General features: G+C 36.2%; 2 protein-coding genes across 2 annotated transcripts; one reads left to right on the forward strand and one right to left on the reverse strand.

The window, feature by feature from the left end:
* Window positions 1–1,643: 1,643 nt before the first annotated feature.
* On the reverse strand, window positions 1,644–2,714 carry LOC147275819 (uncharacterized protein At2g29880-like). Its single transcript, XM_086254007.1, has 2 exons — window positions 2,355–2,714; window positions 1,644–2,258 (listed from the first exon to the last, which is right to left on the reverse strand). The coding sequence occupies exons 1-2, from the start codon at window positions 2,712–2,714 to the stop codon at window positions 1,644–1,646; spliced, it is 975 nt and encodes a 324-aa protein (XP_086110133.1).
* A 3,490-nt stretch (window positions 2,715–6,204) lies between these two features.
* LOC147275820 (uncharacterized) lies at window positions 6,205–8,615 on the forward strand. Its single transcript, XM_086253541.1, has 3 exons — window positions 6,205–7,429; window positions 7,559–7,754; window positions 7,864–8,615. Exons 1-3 carry the CDS (start codon window positions 7,019–7,021, stop codon window positions 8,424–8,426), a joined length of 1,170 nt encoding a protein of 389 aa, XP_086109667.1. The 5' UTR covers window positions 6,205–7,018; the 3' UTR covers window positions 8,427–8,615.
* The last annotated feature ends 3,583 nt before the right edge of the window (window positions 8,616–12,198 follow it).

The following is a 12,198-nucleotide window of genomic DNA, read 5'->3' on the forward strand; positions in this document are numbered from 1 at the left end:
TCCCTTATTCTAGCTGGCACTGTGGGTCTAGGTTTGACCATCATGTCTACTGCTATTGTGTTCAATGCCCTCAAAATCTTGTTAAAATTTCTGCTCGCAGTGGCATGTGATCGATAAAATGTTTTACGACTTAAACAATATCGAGAATTTTGGCCCACAGTGAGTAAGAATGTTGCAAGCATTTCCTCAATGCAAATATACCTTGTATCCCGTAAGAGTGTTTTTTCTCTAATGATATGGCATAACTTTAAAAACACATCAGGATACATTCTGTACAATTGCCGGAAGTGTGCAGGATCCTCATTCAATGTTTTATGTATATATTCGTATCCATTTGTAGAAATTGGTTGCCGAGCTAGAGGACGTTGAACACGTTCACGACTCATGATAGCTATAAGCTCATTTAGAACATGGAGGATTGCTTCCATTGCCATCAATGAATACCTGATGGTTTCATAAAATTCTTCTTCCACTTCTTCTTCTTCCATTTCTTCTTCCTCTACTACATTATCTTCATGCATGTTGGACTGAGACATTACATATACAAAACCACCAAAGAAGAAAAAAATAATAAATCTTTAGATGCAAGGAATGAAGTAGGATAAAAACTAATTTATGTAGAATAGACATTTTCAACTCAACCTGAAAAATTTCTTTTTGAAGCTTAACAACTGGGGTTACATGCTTTCACATTTTACAATTACCTGGTGTTCTAACATTAATCTTTCTGTTACAACAATCTATCACTTTGAAACACTTCAGCTAGGAACCTGAGACATGGATTGTATATGAATTTTCTGGCATAAGCATTTGAAAGCAAAAGAAAGAATTGGCAACTAAACAGAAACATGGAGAGTATGAAACAGAGAAGATTGAAATAACTAAATATGATAACACATTATACAAAGTATTTGGAAATTGGAAACATAGTAGTTAGTGCAAAATCAAGCATCCTTACGTTGGTTTTTGCCAACTTGCATGATTCAACGATTGAAACAGAGCAATCAATCATGTAAGTAATAACAAATTGACACAAATTGACAACCAAAAGCACTTTTTGAAAAACAAATAAAAATAAAAGCACTTCTTGTATTTTGGAAGACATACTAGAGCTTCTATTTGGATTAATGGGCGGGTGGGGTAGTGTAACTGTGCTGCCAGTGAGTACTAGAGCTGACCAGGAAAGTTGAAGGTTTGGGAGATGAAGAACAGAAGTGGGAGCAGGGATTGGCTGTAATCGGGTATGGAACAATAGTAATAGCATTAGCAACAACTATTTGTGCCAATTATACTGCAACAGAGTTGTGCCAATTAAACTTTCATAGTGTAAAACTAGTTTCATCCATCATATAATAAAAACATCACAGTTATGAAAAAAAAACAGTAAACAATAAAACTTTGCAAAGCAAGCATAACAGACCCATTCCAGAAGGAAAAAAAAAACAACAAAAAATAACTGAATACAACTAATAACAATTACTGAAAAACCAATAACAATAGTATGCATTGCTACTCCAAAATATTACACAATTCATACATAAGTCTATTCCAAAAGTTTAGTGAATTCAAACATATGCAAAACCATAGAGTTTCATCTCTAAAATAAGTACTCATTTCAACAATTTCATCTCTAAAAGAACCACTCATTCCATCAATTCGAAAAATGTCCAATCTGACCGCTCTTCATGTGTCATCTTCAAGAATTCAATTTTCTTTGCTCTCGTATTAAGCAACTTAAGCACCTTGAAACGAGCACGATTATCTAAGTTTGGGATCTCCTTAATAGCATCCCAACAACTATTCTCTTTTTCCCTTGTTTGCAATAGGCTATGAATTCCTTGAAATTCAGTAGCAATTGAATCAATGGAATGAGCTAGTCTGTCTATAGCATCAGATTGAGTGTTGTTCTCAAATGGAGTAGGATTCCCTTCATACTCAACTCTATTTCGTTTTCTACTTGCTGGTGGAACATCTGAACTCTTAGGCTGAGAGGGTAATGGTGGAGTTGATTGCCTGGGAGATGGTTCTTGATCTAAAGTTTCATGCTCACTTGGTATGAATGCCATAGCACCACGATCATATATTAAGTCATCTATCCCAACATCTCTACTTTCTTCAACTCCAAATGTTCTTGCTTCAGTATCATCACCTAATCCAATGGAGTGTCTCCCAACAGCAGTTCCATTTTCGATTGCAATTCTCAAATCTTCGTAGTCAGGAAAAGTGTCTGTACGATAACTTCTATGGGTAGGATGAGACTAGCAAATAATAAAAATATAATAAATGTTAATATATGCAACATATAATAATAAACTATATATGCATTTTTTTTTTTATATATACAAGAAGCTCACCTTAAAGTAATCTTCCCAAACTTCATCACTAGCAGTGAACTTATTTGTCACAGGGTCCCATCCAAACCCAGAGCTATGACGCATAAGCTCAGAAAAGTTGTGATATCGATGTTTATACCATTTCAATCGGCTTAGATATTGTGAATAAGTCCTTTGACAGTTAAGTTTTCCATTCAGAGCAGGAAGTATCTTTTTCTCTACAGTTACCTTGCTCAATAAGCCATTACTATCACGCCATCCACGATTGGCGGCGTCAACCATGAGCTTTAGCAACTCATTGCTCTCTTCCACCGTCCATACTTTATATTTTTCCGTAACTCTGCCCTTTCCTTTGACGTTTCCTTGTTGTGAATCTCCCATTAATAATATTACTAGCTATATTTTACATGTCAAGTGTTAATAACTAAAAATTAACATAAGAAAAAAAGAAAAAAAAAACAAGAAGTTGCAAGAAATAACTCTAAACACCAAATATTATTTGCCTTCAATAATCACTTTCATCCAAGAAAAAAAAAATAGATATGGAAAAAGAAAAAGAAACACCAGGCTCAATCATACATTGCAATTGCACTAACACTTATGATATTTCAATCATACATTGCAATTGCACTAACACTTATGATATTTCAACATGCTAGTACACTAGTACTGTACGTTGATGAATGATGATATGCTATGGTCAGAGGTTTGAAAAAGCAAATCCTAGCTTGTTGTTTTCTATATCACTAATGTACATGAACATATAAGAAAATGATACATGATTTCTAAAGAAAAGTTGAGAATTAACTTGTCAAAAACGAATTGTAATTTACACACTAATAGGTTAGATTAATAAATGAGAAAAAAGATCATCAAAAAATACATAAGTATCATATCTTTCTGCTATAGTATCAACACCCATCGAATAACTCATTTTTTTCTATTTTTTATTGCACGAAATAGATTCTTGGTTTATTTTTTTGACACTATAAATCCGCAAGCGAACATATAATGTTTTCTAATAACAAGTACAGATGTTGAGCTAAGCTAACAATAACAAACCCATCGCATGGTCGAGGCAAATTTATAATCACAGTACAATGGATGGTTAACAATAACCAGAAAGGCGCCACTTTTATTTTACTTTATTTGAAGTGTTTATTTATATTTACACTTTTACTTTGGACCTAAACCAGTGACAATGAGACCATCATATCCATAGACCATAAACCCATCATATGTAGCAAAAAATATATATCCTAAATCCACCATATCTGCAAGGCACCCATAAACCCTAAGCCCATCATATCCAAAGAAACAAACAACAAATTAAATCAGGAAATAACAAACAATTTAACAAACAAAACAAGTATAACACTATGAATGAAACATAACAACAGCAAAATCAGGAAATAACAAACAATTTAACAAACAAAACAAGTATAACACCATGACTGAAACATAACAACAGGGCAAAAAAAAATTTATACAAAGAAAGAAAGACATAGCACTTATCTAATCCACCCAAACTCTTATCTTTTTTCCATAATCAAGTTGAAATCAAAGTATAACATCACTATAAACCAGCAACCCATGAAAGAGATGAGAAAACTATATACTACCCAAGGAATCTGTGCAAAAGATGAAGAGAAATAACCGTGAAATCAAAGCTCTGGATGAGAAAGAAGGGTGTGAAATCAAGCTATGGCTTCCTCCCTCAGGAACGTTTGGCGTCCTCCTTCCCTTCAGAGAAGTGTTGTGCGCCTGTTCATCTTACCACGTTGTTTCACGTCAAAAGTCAGTGGGGGGAATGTGAGAGAAATTTGGAGATCTGGTATTTATATCTAAAGCCCAAAAGTCTTTCAAAGTCTATTAACTTGAGAACTCTTTAAAAGTCATTGACATTTTGAGTACTATATGACTTTCATAGACTTTTAAAAAATCTTGAATGAGTACCCCTAGACTTTTATAGACTTTTTTAAAGTCTATAAAAATCTTGATTGAGTACCCCCTGACTTCTTAAGTCTTTAAAAGTCATTAAAAGTTTAGATTGAGTACACCCCCCTAAAAGTCTAAAATACCATTTTCTAATTTTCAATTTTTGTGTGGATAAAACACAAGGGACTTGTGCTCATCACACCAAGGGACACGTCATAACAGGTGGCGTGTTCGTGTTCTCTCTATCTTGAGCGCGTGAGATACGTACATACCATGTGGGGCCACACACTGGAATTGAATAGTGTACTTGGGGGCCCATTTAACCCACAGTACCTTCCTTTGTCAAGATGCAATCCATGGGCCGGTAGTCCTAACGAGCTCGGCCCAGCCCACTTATTAAGAGGACACCGGATTTAAATTTCTCAAAGCAATCCAACGGCTTTGGCCACTGTACGGGACACGTGGTGAAGCATCCTCCAAAACGACATAACGTCCCTTTCGAAATAACGCCGCGTGCCCTTCTAAATGCTCTGCTTTCCCAAAATAAGCCCTTGCTTCTGGTTTTCACTTTTCGGGTCCATCCATCGCTCACATAAAATAGTAACACACCAACACCCAAGTACTCAACGGTTATTGCATATGGACCCCACCACCCTCAACTTTTTTGATTTTATTGGCCCCAGCTTTCACTATCAATTTGGTCCCCTCTCTTTTGACTAATTTGCCCAATAATCTAAATATAACCCTCTTAAATAGTTAAATTACATAATCTAAACTTATAGCCAATGTAACCACTTTCTCCTCATACACTAATTAGTAGTAATTTTTTTTCTTTTCTTCTACAATATTTATTTATACATTATACACCCATTACATATCATGATTTAATTAATTTATTTTTACAAGAATGTTTATACTAGCTAAATGTTTATACATGAATGTTTACTAATTATTGATATAGTAACATTTCCCTATGATTTATTTAGTTTACTAATTATTGATATAGTAACATTTCCCTATGATTTATTTACAATCACATTCAAACTTTTCATCCTTATATAAAAAGAAAATTGTGCAACTATAGTAATCAGTGATAAGTTGCATATTTATTTTTTATATTTTTAAATACATAAATTGAGTGAGGAGATTAAAAATTAGGTTTAAGTGGAATTTTGATCTTTGAAATGTGTGCCGAAAATAAAAAGAAAACGTTGAAATGCCTATGTTTTTGTTGTTTCATCTAGAAGCTCCTCTTTTTTGTTTTTTCAAATTTCAACTACATGTGTTAACTATTCTCAGCCCCTCTAATCTTAACTAAAGTGTCTACAACATATGTTAAACTCACTAACACAACACTAAAATCCTGTTAATTTCGGGCGCACCAAGGGCTTTTTCGTCAAAGAAGGCACGCCAACCACCGCAATTTAACTTGGAAGTTAAAAAGAATTAGAATGACGATGTTACCCTAATGCACATCCAGCAATGTGGCCGCAAATCTCGACCAAATTAATATCGTATATTCGTATCTCCCCTCCAAATAGGGACATTTTAGTCAAAATACAGTCTCAATAAGAAAAGTTTAAACAAAACCGATGGTTTTTGGAACTTGACCATGCCACGAACGTGAGGCGGTTTTCAGATTGAGAGCCTCCGTATCACGAGGGGGCAACCACCACGTCTTTAAGAAAAACGTTGAGGGCAATTTTGGTATGCAAACCGGACCCAACCAAGACCATAACGTGGCAACTTGCAATAAAGACAACGAAACGGACCGGGTTTGACAGGGGACAAGTGTCCTCACACGACGGATTAGATACCGCACCACGTAGGATAAACAGGTGGCACGAGAATCCTAGTCAGCAGCACCCAGCCCTTCTCTTTTTATGGCTCACACCTTCTGCTCCAGCTCTTTATCGTCCCGTTAGAAAAGCCACTAAAAACCACATACACGGAGGAAACTCTCATCTCATTTTCACCTCTCTCTCTCTCTCTCTCTCTCTCTCTCTCTCTCTCTCTCTCTCTCTCTCTCTCTCTCTCTCTCTCTCTCTCTCTCTCTCTCTCTCTCTCTCTCTCTCTCTTATTGTTTAGGTTTCGTCGCTGGCGAACGAAAATTGATCTCGCCGGTAAAAATGGAGTTTCCGGCGACCGACGAAAGTAGGAACAGCAGCAGCTTGACGTTGTCGTGCCGTCGCGTAACTCGGTAGCGCTAATACCCGTATCAGGAAAAAATCCTACGCAAAAGCAACTTTTACTTAGCACAGCTTCGAAGTTATTCCATGCTTTGTCTCACAAATTAGAGTATATAACAATCGAAGATTAATCGGAGATTAAAAGGTACTTGTTCTCGCTTAGGAGCTTAAGCCTCGAATTGTGCTAATCCGCATTGTTTTTTGGCAAAATTTTGGGTTTCTGCGTCGATTCCTTTCATCGATCACAATCGAGAAGATGCTTCAGAGTTGTCAGTGAAGGTTTTGATCGATGTATCGGCATTAGAACCCTCTGCTTTTTTCTTTCGGTTTTTGAATTGTACTTTGTGTTTTTAGCGACTTAATTGTTACAAAATTTAATTAGCTAGTCATAGTTTCTTCGTTCTCGTGTTTTGAATTTAGTGCGAAGAGTTCGAGAATTAGGTTTCATTTTTTTAGCTTTGTTACTCAAAAAACAAGCTTAAAACATTGAGAAAATGGAGGAATTGGAGGGGCTGAAATAGCTTTTTTAGTTTTCTCGTGAATTTGATCACGGTGATCATGCCGTTTCCAATGAAAATCCAGCCAATCGATTTTCAAAAGCGGCCTGAAGATGCGAGCCGGTTCGAGGCGGTCAAGCCGGTGGCGGCCAAGTCGCGGCTCAAACGGCTCTTTGAGCGCCCGTTCACAAACGTACTGAGAATCTCCGCCGCGGCGGAGAATAAGGCCGGCGTCGGCGTTGAGGAGTTCGAGCCGAGCTCAGTGTGCTTGGCGAAGATGGTGCTGAATTTCATCGAAGACAGCAACGAGAAGCAGCAATTGACAGCTTCGAGGTGTAGCCGGAATCGGTGTAACTGCTTCAACGGCAACTGCAACGACAGTTCCGATGAGGAATTAGAGCCCTTCGCTGGTGTTTTCGGTTTCGGTGATTCCAATTTGGCTTCATCTGGCGAAGCGTGTGAGCTGCTTAAGGTAAACACTAATAAACACCGAGTTCGTTTAATTTGTTATCGAAAAATAAAAATAAAAACAAAAATAAAAATAAAAATAAAAAAAAGAATGAAAAATAAAAACGGTTTGGTTTTGTTTTGTGATGAGCAGGGTTTGGTTTCTTGCCCAAGTGTTTGTGAAAGGAATTTGCTAGCGGACACGGCCAGGATCGTTGAGAAAAACAAGATCATTTGCAAGCGTAAAGACGACTCTTGCAGAGCGGTTGTTACTGATAATCTGTTAGCTCTCGGATACGACGCTTCAGTCTGCAAATCTCGTTGGGAAAAATGCCCTTCTTATCCCGCCGGTACTTTTTCTCTCTCTCTCTCACACACACACACACAAATGTCCATATGGAACTGTTTGGTTGCCGAGAAAATGTAGAAAATTAAATCAACACTGTTTTTGATATACAGGAGAGTATGAATACATAGACGTGATCATAAAAGGGGAGCGATTGCTAATCGACATTGATTTTAGATCGGAATTCGAAATCGCTCGGCCCACGAAGAGCTACAAAGCGATCCTGCAGACGCTTCCTTACATCTTCGTGGGGAAGCCGGATCGGCTCCGGCGGATCATCGCAGTCGTATCGGACGCGGCGAAGCAGAGCCTGAAGAAGAAGGGAATGCACGTTCCACCGTGGAGAAAAGCCGAGTACGTTAGAGCCAAATGGCTCTCTGCTCACAACCGAGCCACCACACCTGAAAAGACCACTCGGCCTTTGATCAATAAGACCAGCGAGTTTGTGTCGAGTCGAGCTGAGTCAAACTCGGTGGTGGATGAAGCTGAGGTGGACGAGTCGGTGTTTGAAATGTCGGAGTCGGAGAGCTCCGGTGAGGAAGAGAAGGAGAAGAAGACGGTGGTGAAGGACTGGAAGCCACCGGAGATCAAGCCCAAGCCCAAGAAATCGCAGATTGGGGTTAAGATCGTGACTGGTTTGGCTTCTGTCATGGAAGATGAGCCATCAAAATTTTGAGATTTTAATTTTTTCGGATTTTTTTTTTTTACACTCTTAGAGAACTGAAATATCGTATATATGCCTATATGGTAGCATAACCGTTTATCCCTTCTAGTTTTTTGATGTAAGGGTCGGATTTACTAATAGCAATAAAACTCTCCATAGAAAATTCGTAATATGAAAATAGTTTTATTGTCCTTTTGCTTATGATTATTTTTTTTCAATTACATGGTCTGCGAAATCGAAGAACAAAAGAGCAACAGGTAAAAGTTTTGTGTCTGGGTTTTTGACCTTTGTATTCTTTTCAGTACTGGTTTTGATATTTTAAAATCCTCTGCTGATGTTTATGTCCTTTTTTTTATATTTTTGAAGGAGGAGAAGAAGATGGACGACATAATTGGATGATAAAGAAAAACTCAGAACAGACTCGTGCCGTCTTGAGGACTGTGAGCTAAGGGCTTCCAGAGGAAAACCCATTTTTTAAATGCTGCCTTCTGATTTGATTCTCTTCGCAGATTATGTTTTAGAAATTAATGGCTTTGGTTAAGCAAATTTCTATTTCCTAGTTTAAATAATGCATGATTTGTGCCCACATTAATGTAAATCCATAGTTTCAGAGAAAAATTTACAATACAAACACCATATGGGTAATTTTTTGTTCTTGGATATTGCTTTAGGTTTTTTTTTTGCACCACTAAGATTGTATTTATATGATATAGTATTTGTATATATTCTATAGTTAAACGGCTCTCTAGTGTGGAATGAAAGTTGCATAATTTTTACAGGATGTGAGCAGAATGCGAGTGAGCTTTTGAATGTTCATGCCGATCGAAAACCTCTAGTAGATTCCTCTGGTATATGCATATCTTGGTTAATTTGGTAGATAGGATTACAAATTAAATATGGCATGCATATCTTGGTTATGTCATGAATAATTGTTGTCGTTAAATTTCTTGAATTAGTATAGATTGAGAGGTTGTGAAATTCATCTGGTACTTTGATATGGTACCCATCTGAAATTGGAAACTGGGAATTGCCATTTGCATTTAGAATTTCTGGTCTGTGTGGATTGTGAGTTACGTAATCCCCATTAATGGGTTTTTGTCTTCTTTGCTTGTAGACATTGATTAAGGCTTTTGTCCGGTAGGCCTGGGTTTAAGTAAATGCCTGGGAATTTCACAAAGCCGACGTCACCACGAAAGGTAAATCAACTAAGTCGGTGGTGCCAAGTACACAAATGCCGTAGAAAACGTCCAAAACACTTCAATTCCAAACTCTGTCCTTCTAATCCTTCACACCCCGCGCACGCTACGCTTTTACCACATAATTCTGCTAACTTGCACCTGTGCCTCGTACTGAACGGGGCCCACCATGGGTTTCTCGGGAATTGCATTTTATATTTTTTTAAGCTCCGGCCCTTATTATTTGTACTGAAATTAAAATCTTTTTGCGTATTTTGAGCCACAGAACAATCATTGCGTTTATAAAATTTAGTAACGTTGTGACTTGTGAGTGTTATTAAATTTTGAAAGCTCCTTCTATCCATTTCGCTTTTATTATTTTATTTTATATATGCATTCTTATCAAAGAAATTCCAGTGGGGTCAGAAATGGGGATATAATTGCATGTGGTGAGGTCACTTTCCCAATTCAAATTAAACAATTGGGGAAGATGTTATGTTAAGCTATGTATAATGTATGTATTGTGTAATGTACTAATGTGTATGTGTATGTTCAATGCTTGAGATCAATGATTTACTTTTTTCAAAGCAACCCCTCACCAACTTTAATTAATTAATTTAATTAAACTCAATCGCAATCCGGTGGCTTGCCCTTGAATTCCTGGATTACTTGCGGGATACATACAACTCGGACAAACCAATTGGATTGGGTGAACTGGTGAAGTTTGCAAGAGCAAGATTCTCTCTTTGCTTTAGCGTTATGGAGTTTTAAACCATCCTTTATAGTTTATTCAAAGTTTGCTTCTACAAAATAGTCACACTTATCCACATTATAACGTATATTCTTTTTTTAATAGTATTTTTGTTTATAGCAACAGGTGGTCCAACCTTATTCGGTTCCAAATCAAAATAATATATAATTTTTTTTATTTAAGAAAAAAAAAAACTTACTTGTAACAGATATATATATATATTTTATCACAAGCATATTAGTCATAGGAACACTTGTATATATTATGTATTTTATCACAACCATGTTAGTCATACAATTTACAGAGTGCAATTTCAAATTTGTTTCATGGAATTAATATATATATTAAATCCAATGCTTTATCTTTTGTCACATGTTTCGTAGACTAAAGTATGGAAGTAAATTAAAGTGTTGTCATTTACAAAGTAAAGTTAGTTAAATTCATATGTTAAAGATAGATTGTTAAATAATGTGAGTCCCACGTTGGAAACGAGGGAATTTTAATAAAAATATTGCAGGTTTGCAACCCAGTTTTTAAATGCATGGTACAGAGAAAACAATCCAATTAAAGACATGATGATGGACTGCAGTTCAATTTCAGATGGGCAGTCCTATAACAATAGAAAGCTTCAAAACCATTAATTGTGTTATATTCTTTTGACTACAAGTTCAAATGAAATCTAAAACCATATGCAAAAGCTTATGAAGCATTCTTTTCTGTTAATCCACAATCGCTTTTATAAAGTTGTCAGCCTTCAGCTTAGTGGGGACTGCTGCTCACTAGGCATTGGGATTCTGCCTATCTTGGAAGGCAAAGGCTCTGAGTTCTGTACTGGTTACAGAAGTTCATGATTTTGTCCTTACCTAATACTTTTATTAATTATTCACTTAATTTAGAATGTGTTAACGTGATAAAAGTCCATGATTCTTGTATTACTCTTCTCACTAATTCTGCATTTTTCTTTTTTATTGGTATATTTTAAATTGGAATAAAACACATTACCTATCCCAATATTGACCCGTTTTAATCCTCACAACTAGACCCCAAAAAAAGTTTTAAAACCATACTGGTATATTATTTATCATAGTGAAATAGGCAAAAGTGAACAAAGTATTTAACGATGAATACATGAAGTGATAAACCTTATGGGCTAATGGTTGAACGCAGTGTCAATTCTAGTCAATTGTGTCAAACAGACTAAGCACAACGTACACAAGTCAGACACGATACGAGTACGAACATGAAATATACCTAAACTTGACACGAGCACGAAATAAGTTTAAATTATTAATGACATGAGTTTACTAAGAGCAAAAACGACATTGTAGTCTATTATTGACATGAGTTTTGCTAATTACAATAGTTCATGTACGTGTATGTGGGGTTATCTCAATTAGTTATGAGTGTAGCTCATCTCGATCAATCATTTATTGATATGTATTTCACAACAAATCCAACGTTAATGAGAATTTCACATCTCATATTTGTCAACGCGTTGATATAATCAACATGACCACAAAAATATTATTTATTATGGTTTAATTAATGCAATGCCGACCCTAACCAATTAAGGGCAGATTACAATAGGAATAGAAAATGTGAGATATATGTGGGATGAAAGTAAATACGTTGAAATCCAAATTGTGAAAGGTGCATGGTGATAAGAAGAGATGAGATTTCATCTTAAGATGCCTTCTAGGCTTCTAGCATTTAAAAAACTGAGCATGCATGGTAATATGAATATGTATGAAATATGCCTTATTTTCGATTTAATTAGTACAGAATCCTAATCCTAAATTCAGTCTCTTTCCTGGCCTTCTCTCTTGGAGATACATTGGGTGTATTAATGTTATATCCT

Source organism: Dryas octopetala, chromosome 8, assembly GCF_963921425.1.
Source record: "Dryas octopetala chromosome 8, drDryOcto1.1, whole genome shotgun sequence".
In the NCBI taxonomy this organism is placed as follows: domain Eukaryota; kingdom Viridiplantae; phylum Streptophyta; class Magnoliopsida; order Rosales; family Rosaceae; genus Dryas; species Dryas octopetala.

Bases quoted from the DNA above. Each gene is read 5' to 3' on its own strand.
- LOC147275820 (XM_086253541.1), top strand. From the start codon at position 7,019: ATGCCGTTTCCAATGAAAATCCAGCCAATCGATTTTCAAAAGCGGCCT. The intron at 7,430-7,558 runs GTAAACACTAAT...TGTGATGAGCAG, and splicing joins AAGCGTGTGAGCTGCTTAAG to GGTTTGGTTTCTTGCCCAAG. The intron at 7,755-7,863 runs GTACTTTTTCTC...TTTGATATACAG, and splicing joins ATGCCCTTCTTATCCCGCCG to GAGAGTATGAATACATAGAC.
- LOC147275819 (XM_086254007.1), bottom strand. From the start codon at position 2,714: ATGGGAGATTCACAACAAGGAAACGTCAAAGGAAAGGGCAGAGTTACG. The intron at 2,259-2,354 runs GTGAGCTTCTTG...ATTATTTGCTAG, and splicing joins TTTGGGAAGATTACTTTAAG to TCTCATCCTACCCATAGAAG.